Here is a 19,646-nt window from a genome sequence, read left to right on the forward strand (position 1 = left end):
GGGCTCAGCATGCATGTTGGTACTTGCATCCCTGGATCCGATGAAAGCTGTAATGGCACCGGACGGGGTTAAAGGCAGAGTGTGCTTGGCGTGCATGCTGTACCTGCTCTCCCTGGACTTTGTGTGGCTGTCATGGCCCATAAAAGGTAGGAACTAGTGTTAGGGACTACTCATTAAGGCGACCTTGACGTGGTGAGTGGCTTATTACGCTTTGGCCAAAATGTACACCAATGCCTTATTCAACATCCAGCATAAAGGCAGGGCAGAATGCTGGTTGCAGTGTGCGATTGCATTTTGTGTTTTTGCATTTGTATCTGTATTTCGCCATAGCAATCTGCACCTGCTAGGGGTTGTGCGGGCTGAATCCCCCATATTTTTTCTGTGTAGTATATATTGGAGGCGTGGCGATCTCCAAGCAGTTATGCACACCTGACCAGTTAATATGCCCTGGAGGCTGGTTTTAAAGTCAGTATAAAACTGAGTCTGCTTACATAGCACCTACCAGTAGCCATTAGGCTCCAGGAGAAGTATATAGTGGGCTCAGCATGCATGTTGGTACTTGCATCCCTGGATCCGATGAAAGCTGTAATGGCACCGGACGGGGTTAAAGGCAGAGTGTGCTTGGCGTGCATGCTGTACCTGCGCTCCCTGAACTTTGTGTGGAACTGTATTAAGGTTATTAGCAGGTCTTGCTGTATACACAAATAAGCTATAATAGCAAACTAGGACAAGTCTTAGCTGGCCAGCTACACAGGAAATGTCACTGGTATTTAGTTGAGGAAATGTTATACAGGAGAGGTACCACAAGTAATGTCACTGTCCGCAGCGACTACGCAAAAAATAGACTGTATGTCACAGATATGCGACGGCCTGCAGGTGAGCTGACCATTGCAAACATTATGGGCGAGGGCCTGCTGCCGCTTTGTTGACTCTAGATAACTTCTGCCTGATCGCACGTCCCCGTGACGTTGATGATCCATTTGGATGTCTGCTATATCTACTTCCCATGTTCTTTTATGCTCCTAACATGGTGACCACAGGAAACAGGGAATCCATGTTCGATTTCGGAGAGGGAGCCTGAGAAATGGCTACCACATCCAAGGAAGGCAAGCGGGGGACACGCAAATTACCCACTCCCGACTGTCAGAAGAGGACACCGTCTACTGAAAAAAAAAATTTGATGTCACAGAAAATTTTTAGAAGCACACACGTTATACAGCAGATGTGGGCCTGGTCAGATCACCGTCATAAGCGGACACAGTCTATTGAAAAATGAAATTTTATGTCACAGAAAAAAATGTAAACCCACACGTTACACAGCAAATGTGGGTCTGGTAAGGTCACTGTCAGAATCGCCCCCGTCTATTGAAAAATTACATTTTATGTCACAGAAGAAAAAATTCAGCGCACACGTTACACAGCAGATGTGGACCGAATCAGGTAACTCTCAGAAGCGGACACCATCTATTGAAAAATGAAATTTTATGTCACAGAAAATTTTTAGAAGCGCACACGTTACACAGCAGATGTGGGCCTGGTCAGGTCACTGTCAGAAGTGGACACCGTCTACGGAAAAAGTGTACTGGATGTCACTGATATTTTAGGGATGTGCACACTTTACACAGGAGATGTGGCACGAATAATTTAACTGTCCGCAGTGGCCTATTACACGGTATTTTGCGCAGGTTGCACTACAAACATATATTGCTGCTGTCACACACAATAGTCCTTACAAGGACATTTGGGTCTCTGAAACGTTTTTGTACAGAAATAATATTCAATTGCACTCCCTACACTGTCTGTATCTTCCTATGCTCAGCTCTCCCTGACTTAGAATGAGCCGAACACGCGTCATCGGGTGCTATATAGCACCTGATGACGCGTTCCGGCCAGCCAATCACTGTAATGCCAGTAGCCAACATGGCTACTGGGATTACAGTGAGGGCAGTACTTACCTGCATGTTTATTGGCTGCTTAGCTGCTGCAAAACATGCGGGGAGGGGACTCGAGCATTGCGCTCAAGTACATGCGGTACTCGGCCGAGTACCGACATGTGCCGAGCATAGCGATCCTCGAGCCTAACTGGTATTCAGCCAAGCATGCTCGCTCAACACTAGTAATTTTACCACACAGCTCCAAGATCATATTTGCAAGGTTACGCAATGTTTACGCAAGAATCATTTTTTCATGTTTAATGGGGAGTATTATTTGCAGCTGGCAGGAATCTCTATGGGGCGAAATTTTCATCTTCCATACTAATATTTTCATGGCTTGGTTGGAAAGACAGTTTTTATTTGCGGAAGCTAACCCATTTTTAGATAATATCAAGTGGTATGGACGCTACATAGATGATCTGTTGATTATACGGGTCAGCGATGTGGCGGACATTCCAGCTATAGGTGAATACTTCAATGAGGGGATAGATACAATCAAATTTAGCATCCATCATGATACGAAATCTATAGTATTTCTGGACCTGCATTTATATGGTGATGCCGCTAATTCAGTAATTTCAACATCAACCCATAGAAAAGAGACGGCTAGCAATACTACTTTTTCAGCGACTTCATGTCACCCACCTCATGTGGGACAAGGAACATACCAAGGGGCTAAATGTTGCGAGCAAGGCTCAACTGTTTGGATAGTACTGCATTTATGAGGGAAGCAGATAATATCGGTAGCAGATTGCTTGTGAGAAATTATGCTAAACGGTCTATAGAGGAGGCCAAAACATGGGCTCTCTCTTTAGACAGAAAGAAATTAATATTTCCCCAAAAGGCAGTTTCTTATAGGTAAATAACAAAAAAAAGATAAAAAAGGGAAGCCGGCAACTTTTGTGACAGGTTACAGTAAGGAATACACAGAGATTTGTAATATCATACAGCGACATCTCCCTGTATTAAACTTTGACCAGGAGTGGAAAGGGACAGTCAATGAGGGGGTTAAACGTGTGGTCCGCAGAGCCACAACCATAGGACAATGTTGTTAAGATAACATAGCCCCAGTCTTTTCCAGGAACGATCAGCAACTCCACCTATGTGGCTCACTTATAAAGGGAGCTACAAACATGGTAGTAACAGATGTAGCTGTTGTAAATACATGTCAGTGGTCAAAATGTGACATCTACTGCGAATGGCAGGAATTACACCATAAAACAATATTTGAACTGTAACACAGATTATGCCATTTATTTAATCACCTGCAGAGATTGTCTTCTATGTTATGTAGGTTGCACTACAAAACAAATAAAAAGCAGACTACGCAAACATTTATCAGATATACCATATTAAGAAACTCGCAATGTACAGTATCTGCAGCCAGTTTTCCCTTTGCCACTGTGCACAAAGGAGATACCAGAGTGTTTTCTGTTCAGGGAGTGGAAAGGGTTACTCTTCCCATTAGAGGAGGAGATCACAAACGACAACGCCACAGCCGTGAGGCATATTGGATGCTTGAATTGGGAAGTTGCTTTCCCACAGGCCTGAACAGAAAACACAATCTGATTCTACAATATCGTTAAAAGAACTACCGCAGTTTTATAGTTTTTCAGTACTTTTCTTTTTGATGCATTGGGTGTTGGTTTTTGGTGTCTGATTAGTTCTCCTCCCCTTTTGAGCATGTGGTGCCAAAGTCTTGATTACCTGGTGCGCCACATGGTGAACATTCACTTTTCTGTAAGTCATGAGAAAGGACGAGATTGTGGAGTCCGAAACACGTAGACATCGTGGATCTTGTATGTGTTTGGATAACAGTTTTTTTACTGTTATTAATAAAGTTGCAAGTTTTTATGGGAAGCTGCACCACAAGTTTTTTCTTTGGATTACGTTTGTGCCCAGTCATATCCGGACTGGGCCCGTGCTTCCATGAAAGCAACAAAGGTGAGAGCTGTCTTATATATATTAGTTACCATTTACTGGAATGAAAGTTGAAAGATTGCGTTAAAGAGCATTGTTTTCTTGTCATAAAAATAAGCTTTTCAGCACCTTAAATGCCTGTTCACACAGGGTTTCTTCCTGCGGAATTTTGGAAAGGACACCCAAAATTTTACCAGTAGACACTTAATTTCTACCTCTTTTTCAATGGTAGGCAGCGCTGCTGAAGATTGTGGAGCAGTGATTTAAAGAGGACCTTTCACCTCTCCTGACATGTCTGTTTTAATAGCTTCATGCATTCCCCATGTAATAACAAATCTGGAGCATCTATTCTTATGTCTGTATGATGTGCCATTCCTCCATTATTTCTACTAGAAGTTATGAATGAATTGCTACTTCAGTAAGGGTACAGAGGGGTGGTAACAAGTTGGGGTGTGTGTACCTGCACAGTCTGAAAATGGCAGCACTGATTGGATAGAGTCAGACTATGCAGGTACACATCCCCAACTTGTTACCTCCCCTCTGTACCCTTACTGAAGTAGCAATACATTCATAACTTCTAGTAGAAATAATGGAGGAATGGCACAACATACAGACATAAGAATAGATGCTCCAGATTTGTTATTACATGGGGAATGCATGAAGCTATTCTAGTAGGAATAATAAAGGAAAAGCACAACATACAGACCTAAGAATAGTTGCTCCAGAATTGTTATTACATGGGGAATGCATGAAGCTAATAAAACAGGCATGTCAGGAGCAGTGAGAGGTCCTCTTTAACCACTTCAGCCCCCCTAGCTTAAACCCCCTTAATGACCAGACCACTTTTTACAATTCTGCACTACACTACATTCACGGTTTATTGCTCGGTCATGCAACTTACCACCCAAATTAATTTTACCTCCTTTTCTTCTCACTAATAGAGCTTTCATTTGGTGGTATTTCATTGCTGCTGACATTTTAACTTTTTTTGATATTAATCAATATTGACCGAAATTTTCGCAAAGAAATTACATTTTTCACTTTCTGTTGTAAAATTTTTCAAATAAAACTACATTTCTATACACATTTTTCTCTAAATTTATTGTTCTACATGTCTTTGATAAAAAAAAAAGTATATATTTATTGGTTTGGGTAAAAGTTATAGCGTTTACAAACTATGGTGCAAAAAAATTAATTTACGCACTTTGACTTTCTGAGCACCTGTCATGTTTCTTGAAGTTCTACAATGCCCAGACAGTAGAAACACCCCACAAATGACCCCATTTCGGAAAGTAGACACCCTACGGTATTCGCTGATGGGCATAGTGAGTTCATGGAAGTTTTTATTTTTTGTCACAAGTTAGTGGAAAATTATTTTTATTTTTTCTTACAAAGTCTCATATTCCACTAACTTATGACAAAAAATAAAATTTTACATGAACCATACCCCTCACAGAATACCTTGGGGTGTCTTCTTTCCAAAATGGGGTCACATGTGGGGTATTTATACTGCCCTTACATTTAGGGGGCCCTAAAGCGCGAGAAGTAGTTTGGAATCCAAATGCATAAAAAATGCCCTGTGAAATCCTAAAGGTGCTCTTTAGAATTTGGGCCCCTTTGCGCACCTAGGCTGCAAAAAAGTGTCACACATGTGGTATCGCCGTACTCAAAAGAAGTAGGGAAATGTGTTTTGGGGTGTATTTTTACATATACCCATACTGTGTGTGAGAAATATCTCTGTAAAAGACAACTTTTCCAATTTTTTATGCAAAGTTGTCATTTTACAGAGATATTTCTCTCACCCAGCATGGGTATATGTAAAAATGCACCCCAAACCACATTGCCCTACTTCTCCTGAGTATGTCGATACCACATGTGTGACACTTTTTTGCAGCCTAGGTGCGCAAAGGGGCCCAAATTCCAATGAGTACCTTTTAGGAGTGCATTTTTAGGCATTTGGATTCCAAACTATTTCTCACGTTTTAGGGCCCCTAAAATGCCAGGGCAGTATAAATACCCCACAAGTGACCCCATTTTGGAAAGAAGACACCCCAAGGTATTCTGTGAGGGGCATGGCGAGTTCATAGAAGTTTTTTTTTTTGGCAAAAGTTAGCGGAAAATTATTATTATTTTTTTTCTTACAAAGTCTCATATTCCACTAACTTGTGACAAAAAATACAATTTTACATGAACTCACCATGCCCCTCATGGAATACCTTGGGGTGTCTTCTTTACAAAATGGGGTCACATGTGGGGTGGCATTTTAGGGGCCCTAAAGTGTGAGAAGAAGTCTGGAGTCCAAATGTCTAAAAATTCCCTCCTAAAAGGTAATTTGGGCCCCTTTTTGCGCACCTAGGCTGCAAAAAAGTGTCACACATGTGGTATCATCATACTCAGAAGAAGTAGGGCAATGTGTTTTGGGGTGTATTTTTACATATACCCATACTGTGTGTGAGAAATATCTCTGTAAATGACTTTTTAAATTTGTTTATACAAAGTTGTCAATTTACTGAGATATTTCTCTCACCCAGCATGGGTATATGTAAAAATATACCCCAAACCACATTGCCCTACTTCTCCTGAGTACGATGATACCATATGTGTGACACTTTTTTGCAGCCTAGGTGCGCAAAGGGGCCCAAATTCCAATGAGTACCTTTAGGATTTCACAGGGCATTTTTACGCATTTGGATTCCGTGAGGGGTATGGTGAGTTCATGTGAGATTTTATTTTTTGTCACAAGTTAGTGGAATATGAGATTTTGTAAGAAAAAACAAAAACAACAAAAAAAAAAATTCCACTAACTTGTTGCAAAAAAAAATAAATCTTCAATGAACTCGCCATGCCCCTCAAAAGTGATCTTTATAGTGCCACAGCGATTGTTTTTTTGCAGTGATCAGAAAAAAAAATTCTGTCACTGCGGTGGGGCGGACTAAACGCAAGTGTGCGCACAAGATCAGACCTGATCGGGCGAACACTGCGTTTTTTGTAGAGCCTATAAAATATGTTCTATTCTTGTCCGCAATTGCGGACAAGAAAAGGCATTTTCTATATAGTTCTGGCAATGTGCAGATCCGCAAAATGCGGAAAGCACATTGCTGGTGTCCGTGGATCCGCGGATCCGCAAAACACATACGGACATCTGAATGGAGCCTTACAGGGGGGTGATCAATGACAGGGGGGTGATCAGGGAGTCTATATGGGGTAATAAGGGGTTAATAAGTGACAGGGGGGGTGTAGTGTGGTGATTGGTGCTACTTACAGAGCTGCCTGTGTTCTCTGGTGGTCGATCCAAGCAAAAGGGACCACCAGAGGAGCAGGTAGCATGTATATTAGACGCTGTTAACAAAACAGCGTCTAATATACCTTTTTGGGGTTAAAAAAAAATCGCATCTACAGCCTGCCAGCGAATGATCGCTGCTGGCAGGCTGTAGATCAACTTCTAAGCTGCGTGTCGCTGTGAACGCGCGCGCGTTCACGTGAAACCTCGCCTCTCGCGAGATGACGCGCCGACGTGTCAAGGAGGAATAACCGGCCGCCCGCAGGACGCATCCCTGCGTTAGGCGGTCGGGAGGCGGTTAAAGCCGTGACTGTGCTGAGAAGGTACATGTCCTGAGATCTTCAGCCCTGCCTCCCACTGAAAAGAAGGGAGGCAGAAAGGTTGTGGAATTTCCGAAGGATAAAAAATCCGTATGAACGGGCCCTTAGAGCTAAATAATACATTTGTGAGTTTAATTTTCAGTACTGTAACATTGATGATAGTCTAAAAAATCCTAAGGCCTCTTGCATACGAACGTATTTTCTTTCCATGTCTGTTTTTTTTTGTGGACCGTATACAGAACCATTAATTTCAATGGGTCCGCAAAAAAAAATTAAGGTACTCCGTGTGCATTCCATTTCCGTATAAAAATAGAACATGTACTATTATTGTCTACATTACAGACAAGGATAGTACTGTTGTATTAGGGGCCAGCTGTTCCGTTCCAAAAAATATGGAATGCACACAGATGCCATGCATTTTTTTTGCGGATCCGTTTTTTTGCGGACCGCAAAATACATACGGTCGTGTGCAAAAGGCCTAAAGCTTATATTGCTATATACATTCTATATGTAAGGTATTTGGAGTTATAGGTAATTCAGATACTGTACTATAATTTTTCTATCCGAAAGCCAAATTATGTTACAGTGAGAGCTGCAGTGTATAAATCATGGAGGAAAGCAACCTCAGTGTTTGACAATAGCGTAGATAAAGTGTGTACTATCTTAGCAGCTGTGATTTTTCTAGAAACTATATGAACAGGAGTGTAGAGACATACCTCTTAACCCGTTCCTGACTGATTTTCAGTTTTTTCATTCCTGCCTTCACTGAGCCATAACTTGTTTATTTTTCTATTTAAACAGACGTATGAGGGCTTATTGTTTAAGGGACAAGTTGCACTTTCTAAAGACACTGTTTAATATTGTATACTATGTAGTGGGAAGCTGTGAGAGAATTCCAAATGGGGAATTAAAAAAAAACTCAATTCTTCCACAGTTTTATGTGTTTTGTTTTTACGGCGTTCTCTATGTGGTAAAACTGGCATATTGGGTAAAACTGACATAATGGGCATTACTACTATGAAGGGGACAAAGAGGACATTACTACTGTGAAGTGGGCACAGAGGGCATAACTACTATGAAGGGGACAAAGAGGACATTACTACTGTGAAGGGGGCACAGAGAACATTACTACTGTGAAGGGGACACAGAGGGCATTACTACTGTGAAGTGGGCACAGAGGGCATAACTACTATGAAGGTGACAAAGAGGACATTACTACTGTGAAGGGGGCACAGAGGGCATAACTACTGTAAAGGGTACACAAAGGACATTACTACTGTGAAGTGGGCACAAAGGGCATTACTATTGTGAAGTGGGCACAGAGGGCATAACTACTATGAAGGGGACAAACAGGACATTACTACTGTGAAAGGGGACACAATGAAGGGATAATCATGGTACTCCCTATATGGGTGTATTGTATATATTGTGTGGTAAATGTACTAAAAATGAGGCTATGCTATTATCTGTATATAGTGTAACGTAATGTACACCCCATATAGGGTCTGTGCCTCAATATCTCTGCATATTATATGACTATACATGTGTGTGAGAAGTCTGAGTCTGCTATAACATTGCACACAGTTCCACCCTCTGTACCCCTCACCTTATATTGCCTCCTGGTCCCCACAGGGGTACAGACATTTTGTAAAATATTACACTATAGCTCTTATAAGCTTCAAATGGACACAAAAGTCCACGACCCCGAAGAGGTTAACTAGATTTGAAGTGACAGCCCGCCCACGCGATCCCGGAGTCTCCGCCCAGTCATCACTTCCACCAATCAGCTTGTTCTCACACCTATAGGATGTCCAATCACTGCTCCTCTTCTGACTGGTGTCATATAACTTAGCTGCTTGCTCTGGCCGTCAGTCTCTCAGTCACAGAGTGGCAGCAAAGATGAAGGGACCCGAGTTTGTGGCGCTCAATACCGGGGCTAAGATGCCTATCCTCGGCCTGGGGACATTGAAGGTGATGCTTAATTATTCTACTTCTCCTTGTATTGTATTTGCCTCGTCTCTGCTTATCCTCATGCTCCTAAGTAGACGCTAGAATGGAATGGTTATGAGGAGGCGTGACCTCCCTGGTCACGTGGCTCTGGGCTATCTAGGTAGCGCATAGGCGCATTCTTAGCTGTGGTTATGTGAGTTTAGTCGCATTATACTTTGTAATACGCAGCGCCAATCATGGGAATGCGACTTTTGCACATCTGCACGTAGAATTTGTCGCTCTTTTAACGTGGTCCACAGCTCCTGTTCACTTCCATTTTACAGTCATGGTGCAGCCGCTGCCATGTTGGTGACTTGTAAAGCATTGCGTTTCACCACGTAAAGGGGAAGTCCAGCTAAAGGGCTCTACGGCCTCTCAGAAGTGCCACTGAAGTGGGTATTGGTGACAGAGGTCTCTAGGGCTGAGTAGGTCTGCCCCCTGTACAGCTGGCCCACTACTTGGGTTCTCTGTTACCTTATGCTCTTTTTGCTTTCCTAGAGAGGGCATTCCCCCAGAACCACCAGCCCCTGTGTCCCCCCCCCCCCCCAACCAATTAAAGAGTAGGAGGGATGAGAACAATTACTGTTTTTATTCAAAGAATAGATATATTAAGGGAGGGCACTCAATTACCTGTCTGTTGCAGGAAAATATATACCACAATGGGATTTCTGTGTAAGACAAATTTTATTCACTATTGATAGATATATAAGCTGGGTACATCAAATGAAATCCCCCTAACAACAAATTAAAACCGCTAAAAAATGTCCAAAGAAACCAATTGCAAATAAGATAAAAACTTGATGTATGAATGGAATGATGTGTATATCCACTGTGTAAGTGGTGGTTAAATTCTCATAGGTGGCCAGATACTCTCATTCATATATACATTGTGCCACATACATGGCTGCTTCATTATATAAATGAGTCCACAATATAGATGGTGAATGTGGTTACGATGAACAGCACAAAAAAGGTCAACAATATGGCTAGTGTTATACAGTCCTGAAAACAAAGGTGTACAAAAATCCAGTTTCAATCGATGTCTTTTAGATTCTGGGATTACACCTGCAGTACGCCAGTCCTGCAGGGTGAGCGATTGTGAGGTTACAGGGGCAGTTAACAGACTGAGGGTTGCTATTGGTACTCACAGTTTTTATATGCCCTGGGAAGGCGTACAGCAGTGATGGAGAGGCTAGCACATGGATCCTCTGGGGCACTCTCTGGGTATAGGGACCAAGCCTGGTGGTAGGTGAGGTGCCCTGGGTGTTGTAGGTTTAGTGTGCCGGTGGCAAGATCCCTTATAGTTTGTGGCGCCAGTGCCGGTAATGGTGGCACACCGATTTATTATAGGAATAATTGAGGTACACACAGTTGTAGTGAACTAGAACTCCTTTTTACTAAACAGTTCCACTATATACAGGCTTCAGTTAGTTCCATATGCAAGGACTTGGTAACAGGCAGGCTTCACATAAATGGCAGGCAAAGTTCTTGCAAGATACTCAGAGGGAATAAACACTCACAGATCAGGCTGTACTTTCTTCAGATCCTGTCTGGCTTTCTCCAAGGCCCGTATGCCCTATTGCTGGCTTTATCCTTGGGTAGGGAAACCTTGCTCTGGTATAAATCCTCTTGCTGTAAATACCCTTCTGCCCTTTAGCTTTCTATTTGGCTGGATAAAAGGGGGCTCTGCTCTGTACTTTTCAAGGTGCTAGATATCTTCAGGAGGCAACTTCTTCTCCTGGACTAACTTCTGAGCTTCCCTTGCTCAGCACTACAGGCGGGCTAGGCTGCACTACCTAGCCTTCTGGACTAGACTGGACTGCTCTTTCCTGTCTGGGCCTAACTATATATACTAGGGGGTTCCCTAGCTCCCTCTACTGCCTAGGAGGAGGAACTACACCCCTAACAGGCCTGATACACAGGAGATAATATGACAACATACATTAAAATGCAATACAAAATACCGTGACCATGTTCCACAGGAGGTGGAGAACAACGTGACCCAATTGACCCTTGAGTAGTATCCACATTTACATAGTGGGACACTACACACCTATATTATATATTTGTAGTCACTGAATGATATATGTCCACTTGGTTTTCAAGAATGGGAGTGACCGTGCATGGAAACAACCTTACTTGTTATCACAATATACTGTATTACTTTGACACTGTTTCAATCACTGCTGCAGGCGATATTAATGTTAGAATGGATGGTTACATTACCAGTTTCTCCATGCAGTCTGCGAGCGTACATCCAGGATGCTTTGTTACCACAGTAGATGCGCCTGCCGCTACCTCCGCTATACTTGGCGTCCCACGTGTTGCGGAGATGCCGACCTGTCTTGCGTCGGAAAAGATTAGGTAAGCTGTGCATTTTTAAAGATCGAGGAGCGCTCCTCCTTATCATAGGCAGGTAAATAACATTACATCGAGGTATTCAACAAATGAATGTCGCTGCTTTGATATGTACTGTATGTACAGTGCCTTTAAAGAAGTGACAGTACATATGGAAGCAGTGACATCCATTTGTTGAATACCTCAATGTTTTTGGCCACCTATGAGAATTGAACCACCACTATGCACATCATTCCGTTCATAAATCGTGTTCTGATCTTATTTGCAATTGGTTTCTTTGGGCATTTTTTAGGGGTTTTAATTTGTTTTTAGGGGGATTTCATTTGATGTACCCAACTTATATATCTATCAGTAGTGATTAAAATTTGTCTTATACAGAAATCCCATTGTGCTATATGTTTTCCTGCAACAGACAGGTAATTGAGTGCCCTCCCTCAATATATCTATTTTTGCTATTGAGTTGGTAGGGGGTGTTACCACAGGAGAGTGCACCTATTCTTTGTCATTCTGTGTTGGTTGAGCCACTGAGAACATTAAATACCTACTATTTTTATTCTGTCACGGCAAGCAAAAGTCTCCGGAGGAAGGCCTCCGGCGCACTTTTCGTAGTTCCATAGAATTCAATGGGTCTGTGTGCGTTACACAAAAAAGTGCATATCGGACCGAAAATATGGTCGTGTACATGAGGCCTGAGGCTTCTTGTGCATTCCCATATTTTTTTTATCCGCGTGTTAGCCACGTTGTTATGGAGCATCTGTATTTTTTGTGGATCCGTGTGTCCATCCTGAAAATTCTAGTTCCAGTCATCTGAAGGGGGTTGTCTCTCGGCAGGAGACGCGTGGATTTGCCCTCATTCACAAGAATGGAACAGATTTTTATTCTCAGAAATTTTCTGCAACAAAATCTGCTGCGTGTGATGACGGGCCTCATTCACATGTCTGTGACCTGGTCCGTATGTCTGCTCCTTGCCCTTCATGCGTCATCCGTGTTCTGTCGGTGGTTTTCAGACCCATGGACTTTAATAGGTGTAATACAGTACCGTGAATGGAATTTTCTAAATTTCATGTACTGTTAAGGTATTTTTTTATGTGCAGAAATTGATCTGCGGCGCAAATTTTAAAATGTAAAAAAGCCAGGGGCTTGCTAAAGTAAAGTTCCTGTCCAGCTTGATAGGAAAGCTTTGCCTCTCCCATAGACTCCAATGGTAAACCAATGCAGCCTGTGATATAAGCGATCTAATGATCACCTGTTCAAGACTTAAAGGTAATAAAGTAAAGGGGGGAAAAAAAAAAAGTTTGAAAAAATTTAAATCAAATGGCCCCCTTCAGGGATGACTGCAAAAAAAGGGGGGTCAGTCTGCACATCCCAATGTGCATGTGCACGCTGCCATGGCTAGAAACATACAGGGGAAAAAGCAATGCAGCAGCCCTCTGCAAACACAAATAAAGTACTATAATGCCATAGTAATAGAAAATATTCTGGTGCTAATGCTACGCTTATTTTATAAATTTGAGATTCTTGGCAAATACATTTACATTTACAAAATGATTTGGGCCCGTCTGCCACACGTCAAGGCGATCTCTATAAGACGGGAACCTAACACTAAATCCTACCTGTTATTTGCTATAATGGCCACCATAAAATTCAGGGAGTGCAGGTTCCATATGCATGCTGGGTCCACTCTGCTTTTTACCATTTTTGGTGCCATAACGGCCTCCGTTAAATCCAGGGATGCAGGTACCAACATCCATGCTGAGCCCACTCTATACCTCTCCTGGTGCCAAATGGCTTCCAATAAATACAATGAGAGCAGGCTACAGCTTTATACTTACTTTAATGAAAATCAGCCTATGGGGCCTCGGGGACGACCACGAAGCGTCCTTTCTCGGCGTAGCTGCAGCTTTAAGCCGCCACCCCACAATCTTCAGTACTGCCTCCTATTGAGATGTAGCGAATTTTTATCGTGAATATCGCCACTTCGAGAATTTGCGAATATTTAGAATATAGTGCTATGTATATATTCGTTATATCGAATATTCCTTTGCTTCCTCTTTGCTTCTTGCTTGTGGGCCAATGAGAAGGAAGCAATGTCAAGTTCACAACAATACTTAGTGCACAAATCAGTAATCTGTAGTCAGACCTTGCTAAAATGTGAAGTTGCAAGTAGTGCGATAAAATATTCTAATCACTGCCGAATATATTGGAGCACTTGACTCTATCTGCATATAAAGCTATTCTAATGTTCTGCCGTGTCAACCATTTTCTCCAGTCTCAGGAAACTTATACCAGCTTGAAAAATGTAGCCAAAGTGACCCACATCTGTATTTCGCATTACGAATTCACATCGCATTCAATAAAATAATCTTGAATTCTCGAAATTCGTGAATACATGTATATGTTGAATATTCTACTAAATATTCGTGAAATATCGCGAATTTGAATATAGCCCCTGCGCTCATCACTAGTGAAAGGCTTACTGGGAACAAATTGGCTAATTTCTTGGCAGATAAATTAAATTTATTGATCTTCCACAATACTTGGCAGAGCCCACATTCTCCAATTTATTTTCAAAACTTTTTTTTTTTTTTCATGCAGCACAGTATATAATTAGGAAATTAGGTTTTGTAATCATAGGTGATAGGCTAGGGCTACACGGTGACATGTTGTGCAACAAAAACTACACTACGACATGTCGTTTGACATTCATAATGCACCAATGTCTCCCAACATTTTTTGTAATGACAGTCAGTGGTGTCGCGCTGTGACGCGACAGTTGCTCAAAGATCCAATTTGTATGGATTTTTGTGACCACCATGTCATTGACTATCATTGCACGACTTTTTGGCTACACATATCGCCGTATAGCCCTAGCCTTTCTTGCTCCCAGAAACTCACTATATATATACTGTATGTATATATATATATATATATATATATATATATATAATATATTTATTTTTTAATGGGGGGGTGTCATGTGTCGAAACTAATCAATAGGCACCTCTCACTTAAATGTGCCATGGTCCAGATTGCGCAGGGGGACACTGAGCCTTTTATATCGTCATGGCCATTGATGTCTAATGCTTGATGGTCTCTAGACGCCTGGGCTTGTAAAAGGGGATAGTTGTTGCATCTTCAGCTTATGCAGGGGGATACAAAGTTCCTCAGGGACCTGGTCCTGTACAGGTTACACACAGAGGGTTAAATTTAAGTTCTTGAACCCCAATTCAAAATGTGTAAAGGTATGCAAACTGAGTCATTTATAGTATGTGGCAGAGAGACATTTTGGGCCCCTATACTTGCGCCCCTGGCCAAATATGGGAGCCTTTATCTCTTTTATTTTTCTTGGTGGATGTGATTCATGAGAGATGTTTGTGTGCATATCGCCGTGTCATTCATCCCAGTGCTGAGCCCAGTAAATGTATAATCTCTTCATGACTATCTTGTAACCTATGGATTTTTGTTAGTGAACGTTAGTGATCAAACTGCATCATGAAAACCAAGAAACACACCAGACAGGTCAGGGATAAAGTTGTGTGGAGAAGTGTAAAGCAGGGTTTAAAAAAAAAATCCCAAGCTCTGGACATCTCAGGAGATCCACAGCTTAGGTGGGAGAATCTGTCCACAGGATAACTATTAGTTGTGCACTCCATAAATCTGGTATTTATGGAAAAGTGACAAGAAGAAAGTAATTTATGAAAGTAAGCCATAAGAAGTCCCGCTTGCAGTTTGCCACAAGCCATTGTAAGGGGTAGCTCTCTCTCAAACGGTCGCAATCACAGACGTATCGTCAGACAATGGAGTTAAAGTCCATATGATGCTTTATTTTCGCACCAGCACAAACATAAACAGAATGAAATAAACTCCTGCTTGTCTGGGCTCTAACTAATACACAGTCCGATTCCCTGAATCACCTATAAGCACAGCTTATACACAGGGTCTCAAGTTTCAACCCGCTCGTCGAACACAAGTCCAGACAGGGAAGAGATCCGGCTTTACACAGACGTATGGCCCCTCAGCACTCCTGGCTGAGACCACCCAGAGCCTCTGTAGGCCTCTGATTCCAAGTCCTCTCTCTCTTTACCAACTGATACACAGAGGGTTGGTTTTATCCCTCCTTGATTACAGCAGTCCTCACCTGCGATGACCTCAGGATAGGGGAAAACATGCCCTGGAATTGGGGTGGACTGGGGAGCTCCCACTACTAAACATACCTTCCCAGTCCAAATAAAATCCAGCCCTTGTACTTTAATAAACAAATAGTTCCAGCAACTGTGTTTGCTGAAGCCAGCACCATCTTACTGGACTTTACTTATCTCACCCAGTTGAGGAACCTGGGTGAGATATACACCCCTTCCAGGATTTTTACTGTACACATCACCACACCATATAGGGGGTACAGCAAACATGTGGAAGAAGGTGCTCTGGTCAGATGAGACCAAAGTTGAGCTTTTTGGCCTGAATGCAAAACACTATGGGAGGAGATTTATCAAAGTGGTATAAAGGAAAAGTGTCTTTGTTGCCCATAGCAACCAATCAGATTCCAACTCTCATTTTTCAGAGCTCCTTTGGAAAATGAATGGTGGAATCTGATTGGTTGCTATGGACAACCAAGCCAGTTCTATTTTACACCTCTTTGATAAATCTCCTGTAATAAATAGCTGTAATTGCTGAAAAAGATGGTCGTACGTATTGACTTGGGGAAAAAGGGGGAAATACAAATGTACACCGCACTTTCCTGGTTTTTATTTATTAAACATTTTGAAAACCATGTGTCATTTCTTTTCACATAACATTTTCTTTTCACTTCACACATACCTGTACTTGTTGATTTGTGTTGGTCTATCACATTAAATCCCAATAAAAAACATTTTAAGTTTGTGGGTGTAACGTGGAAAAGTTCAAGGGGTATGAATACTTTTTCAAGGCACTGTAGGTGTAATTTACATCTACATGTACAACCCATCCCTGTGGATCTCGTACTCTCTTATCTGGGTAGTCGGAATACAGCTCCCCAGTTAATTTAGCTGTGACCTACCCTTCTCTTCCACTTGAGGCCAATTTCACACTAGTGTATTCCCTCCAGGAAACATGCTGTGTGATGGCTGTATTTCCCAGACTGGACATTGTTCCTCTGCCCTGAATTCCTACCATCATCTGAGTGTTCCTGCAAGGCTGCAGGTCTTCTGTAAGAACACACAGCATGTGGTAGATGAGCATTGCTCAGTCCTGGAAATACAGCGATCAGGGTTTCCTGGACTGTATACGTTCATGGCCTAAGTAAGTTATGGCCTCCACTTCCCTAATCATCAGAGCTGCAAACCCCTTCCTCCACAGTAGTAGAGCCTCCCCATGTACTCTGCTCCTTGGTTGCATTCTTTATTGAGAACTGCTGTATGTAGCTTTCCATCAACAATAAAAATAATGGAGAGCTATAATACTTATCATTTAGAATGACATAGTGGGGGTATGCGTGGTCGTCAGGAAACAAGCCCAACGCGTATCGCCAGGCTCTGCTGGCTTCCTGGCGGCGCGGTCCAATTACAGCAGAGAGTATCACAGCCATTGAGAAAAAACAGCTCACCTTCTCCCTGGTTGTGACGCTTTCCGTTGTGATTGGACAGCTCACAGTCAAGGAAAATGAGACGCCCCCTGAGAAACACAGCCGTCTCCTCCTCCTTGTACCAGCAGGGCGTCAAACAGAATGCCGGGCACAGCCGTGAAATGGAGCAGTGGATCTGAAAAAAATTTGCACCATTTTATCTAGTAAAAATTGGCTACAGTGCCAGGTACTGATTTTAAAAAGTCAAATCACGTGAAAGGTCCTCTCTAATAAGTACCTTCCCTGTAATTCAGAGAACGGGGGCACATCAGAATTAAAGCAAGAGTGCCGGCACACGGTATAAAATACACTATGTAATTCAAGGGAGAGAAAAGAGTACCGAGATAAGAGCCGCACATCTAAAAAGTATCAAATTTATTTAGAAGAACAGACACAACAAAGAATAGGTTAAAAACATTGTATACAATGGATCCGGGCCATGTGAACTAATCATATGTACATGCCCCCCTGACTCACCACAAAAGCATAAACATTCCCCCACAAGTACAAGTGAACAGAAGATTAAAGTGCATGTAATCCATCAACAATAAAAATAATGGAGAGCTATAATACTTTAGAATGACATAGTGGGGGTATGCGTGGTGGTCAGGAAACAAGCCCAACGCGTATCGCCAGGCTCTGCTGGCTTCCTCAGGGGTGCCCCTGAGGTTTTTAACCTATTCTTTGTTGTGTCTGTTCTTCTAAATAAATTTGATTTTTTTTAGATGTGCGGCTCTTATCGCAGTACTCTTTTCTCTCCCTTGAATTACATAATACACTACGTGCAGAATTATTAGGCAAATGAGTATTTTGACCACATCATCCTCTTTATGCATGCTGTCTTACTCCAAGCTGTATAGGCTCGAAAGCCTACTACCAATTAAGCATATTAGGTGATGTGCATCTCTGTAATGAGAAGGGGTGTGGTCTAATGACATCAACACCCTGAATCAGGTGTGCATAATTATTAGGCAACTTCCTTTCCTTTGGCAAAATGGGTCAAAAGAAGGACTTGACAGGCTCAGAAAAGTCAAAAATAGTGAGATATCTTGCAGAGGGATGCAGCACTCTTAAAATTGCAAAGCTTCTGAAGCGTGATCATCGAACAATCAAGCGTTTCATTCAAAATAGTCAACAGGGTCGCAAGAAGCGTGTGGAAAAACCAAGGCGTAAAATAACTGCCCATGAACTGAGAAAAGTCAAGCGTGCAGCTGCCAAGATGCCACTTGCCACCAGTTTGGCCATATTTCAGAGCTGCAACATCACTGGAGTACCCAAAAGCACAAGGTGTGCAATACTCAGAGACATGGCCAAGGTAAGAAAGGCTGAAAGACGACCACCACTGAACAAGACACACAAGCTGAAACGTCAAGACTGGGCCAAGAAATATCTCAAGACTGATTTTTCTAAGGTTTTATGGACTGATGAAATGAGAGTGAGTCTTGATGGGCCAGATGGCTGGATTGGTAAAGGGCAGAGAGCTCCAGTCCGACTCAGACGCCAGCAAGGTGGAGGTGGAGTACTGGTTTGGGCTGGTATCATCAAAGATGAGCTTGTGGGGCCTTTTTGGGTTGAGGATGGAGTCAAGCTCAACTCCCAGTCCTACTGCCAGTTTCTGGAAGACACCTTCTTCAAGCAGTGGTACAGGAAGAAGTCTGCAAGGTAAGAAAAACATGATTTTCATGCAGGACAATGCTCCATCACACGCGTCCAAGTACTCCACAACGTGGCTGGCAAGAAAGGGTATAAAAGAAGAAAATCTAATGACATGGGCTCCTTGTTCACCTGATCTGAACCCCATTGAGAACCTGTGGTCCATCATCAAATGTGAGATTTACAAGGAGGGAAAACAGTACACCTCTCTGAACAGTGTCTGGGAGGCTGTGGTTGCTGCTGCACGCAATGTTGATGGTGAACAGATCAAAAGACTGACAGAATCCATGGATGGCAGGCTTTTGAGTGCCCTTGCAAAGAAAGGTGGCTATATTCGTCACTGATTTGTTTTTGTTTTGTTTTTGAATGTCAGAAATGTATATTTGTGAATGTTGAGATGTTATATTGGTTTCACTGGTAAAAATAAATAATTTAAATGGGTATATATTTGTTTTTTGTTAAGTTGCCTAATAATTATGTACAGTAATAGTCACCTGCACACACAGATATCCCCTTAAAATAGCTAAAACTAAAAACTACTTCCAAAAATATTCAGCTTTGATATTAATGAGTTTTTTGGGTTCATTGAG

General features: G+C 42.2%; 1 protein-coding gene across 1 annotated transcript in view; it reads left to right on the forward strand.

Moving 5' to 3' along the window:
- The first annotated feature begins 3,488 nt into the window (after positions 1–3,488).
- Positions 3,489–19,646, forward strand: part of LOC122928562 (aldo-keto reductase family 1 member B1-like) — a 57,517-nt gene continuing 41,359 nt past the window's right edge. Inside the window, exon 1 of the mRNA XM_044281531.1 lies at positions 3,489–3,878. Coding sequence (XP_044137466.1) covers positions 3,864–3,878 — 15 coding nt within the window. The 5' untranslated portion in view covers positions 3,489–3,863. The remainder of the gene's footprint in view (positions 3,879–19,646) is intronic.

This window comes from Bufo gargarizans, chromosome 2, assembly GCF_014858855.1.
Source record: "Bufo gargarizans isolate SCDJY-AF-19 chromosome 2, ASM1485885v1, whole genome shotgun sequence".
Lineage (NCBI taxonomy): Eukaryota > Metazoa > Chordata > Amphibia > Anura > Bufonidae > Bufo > Bufo gargarizans.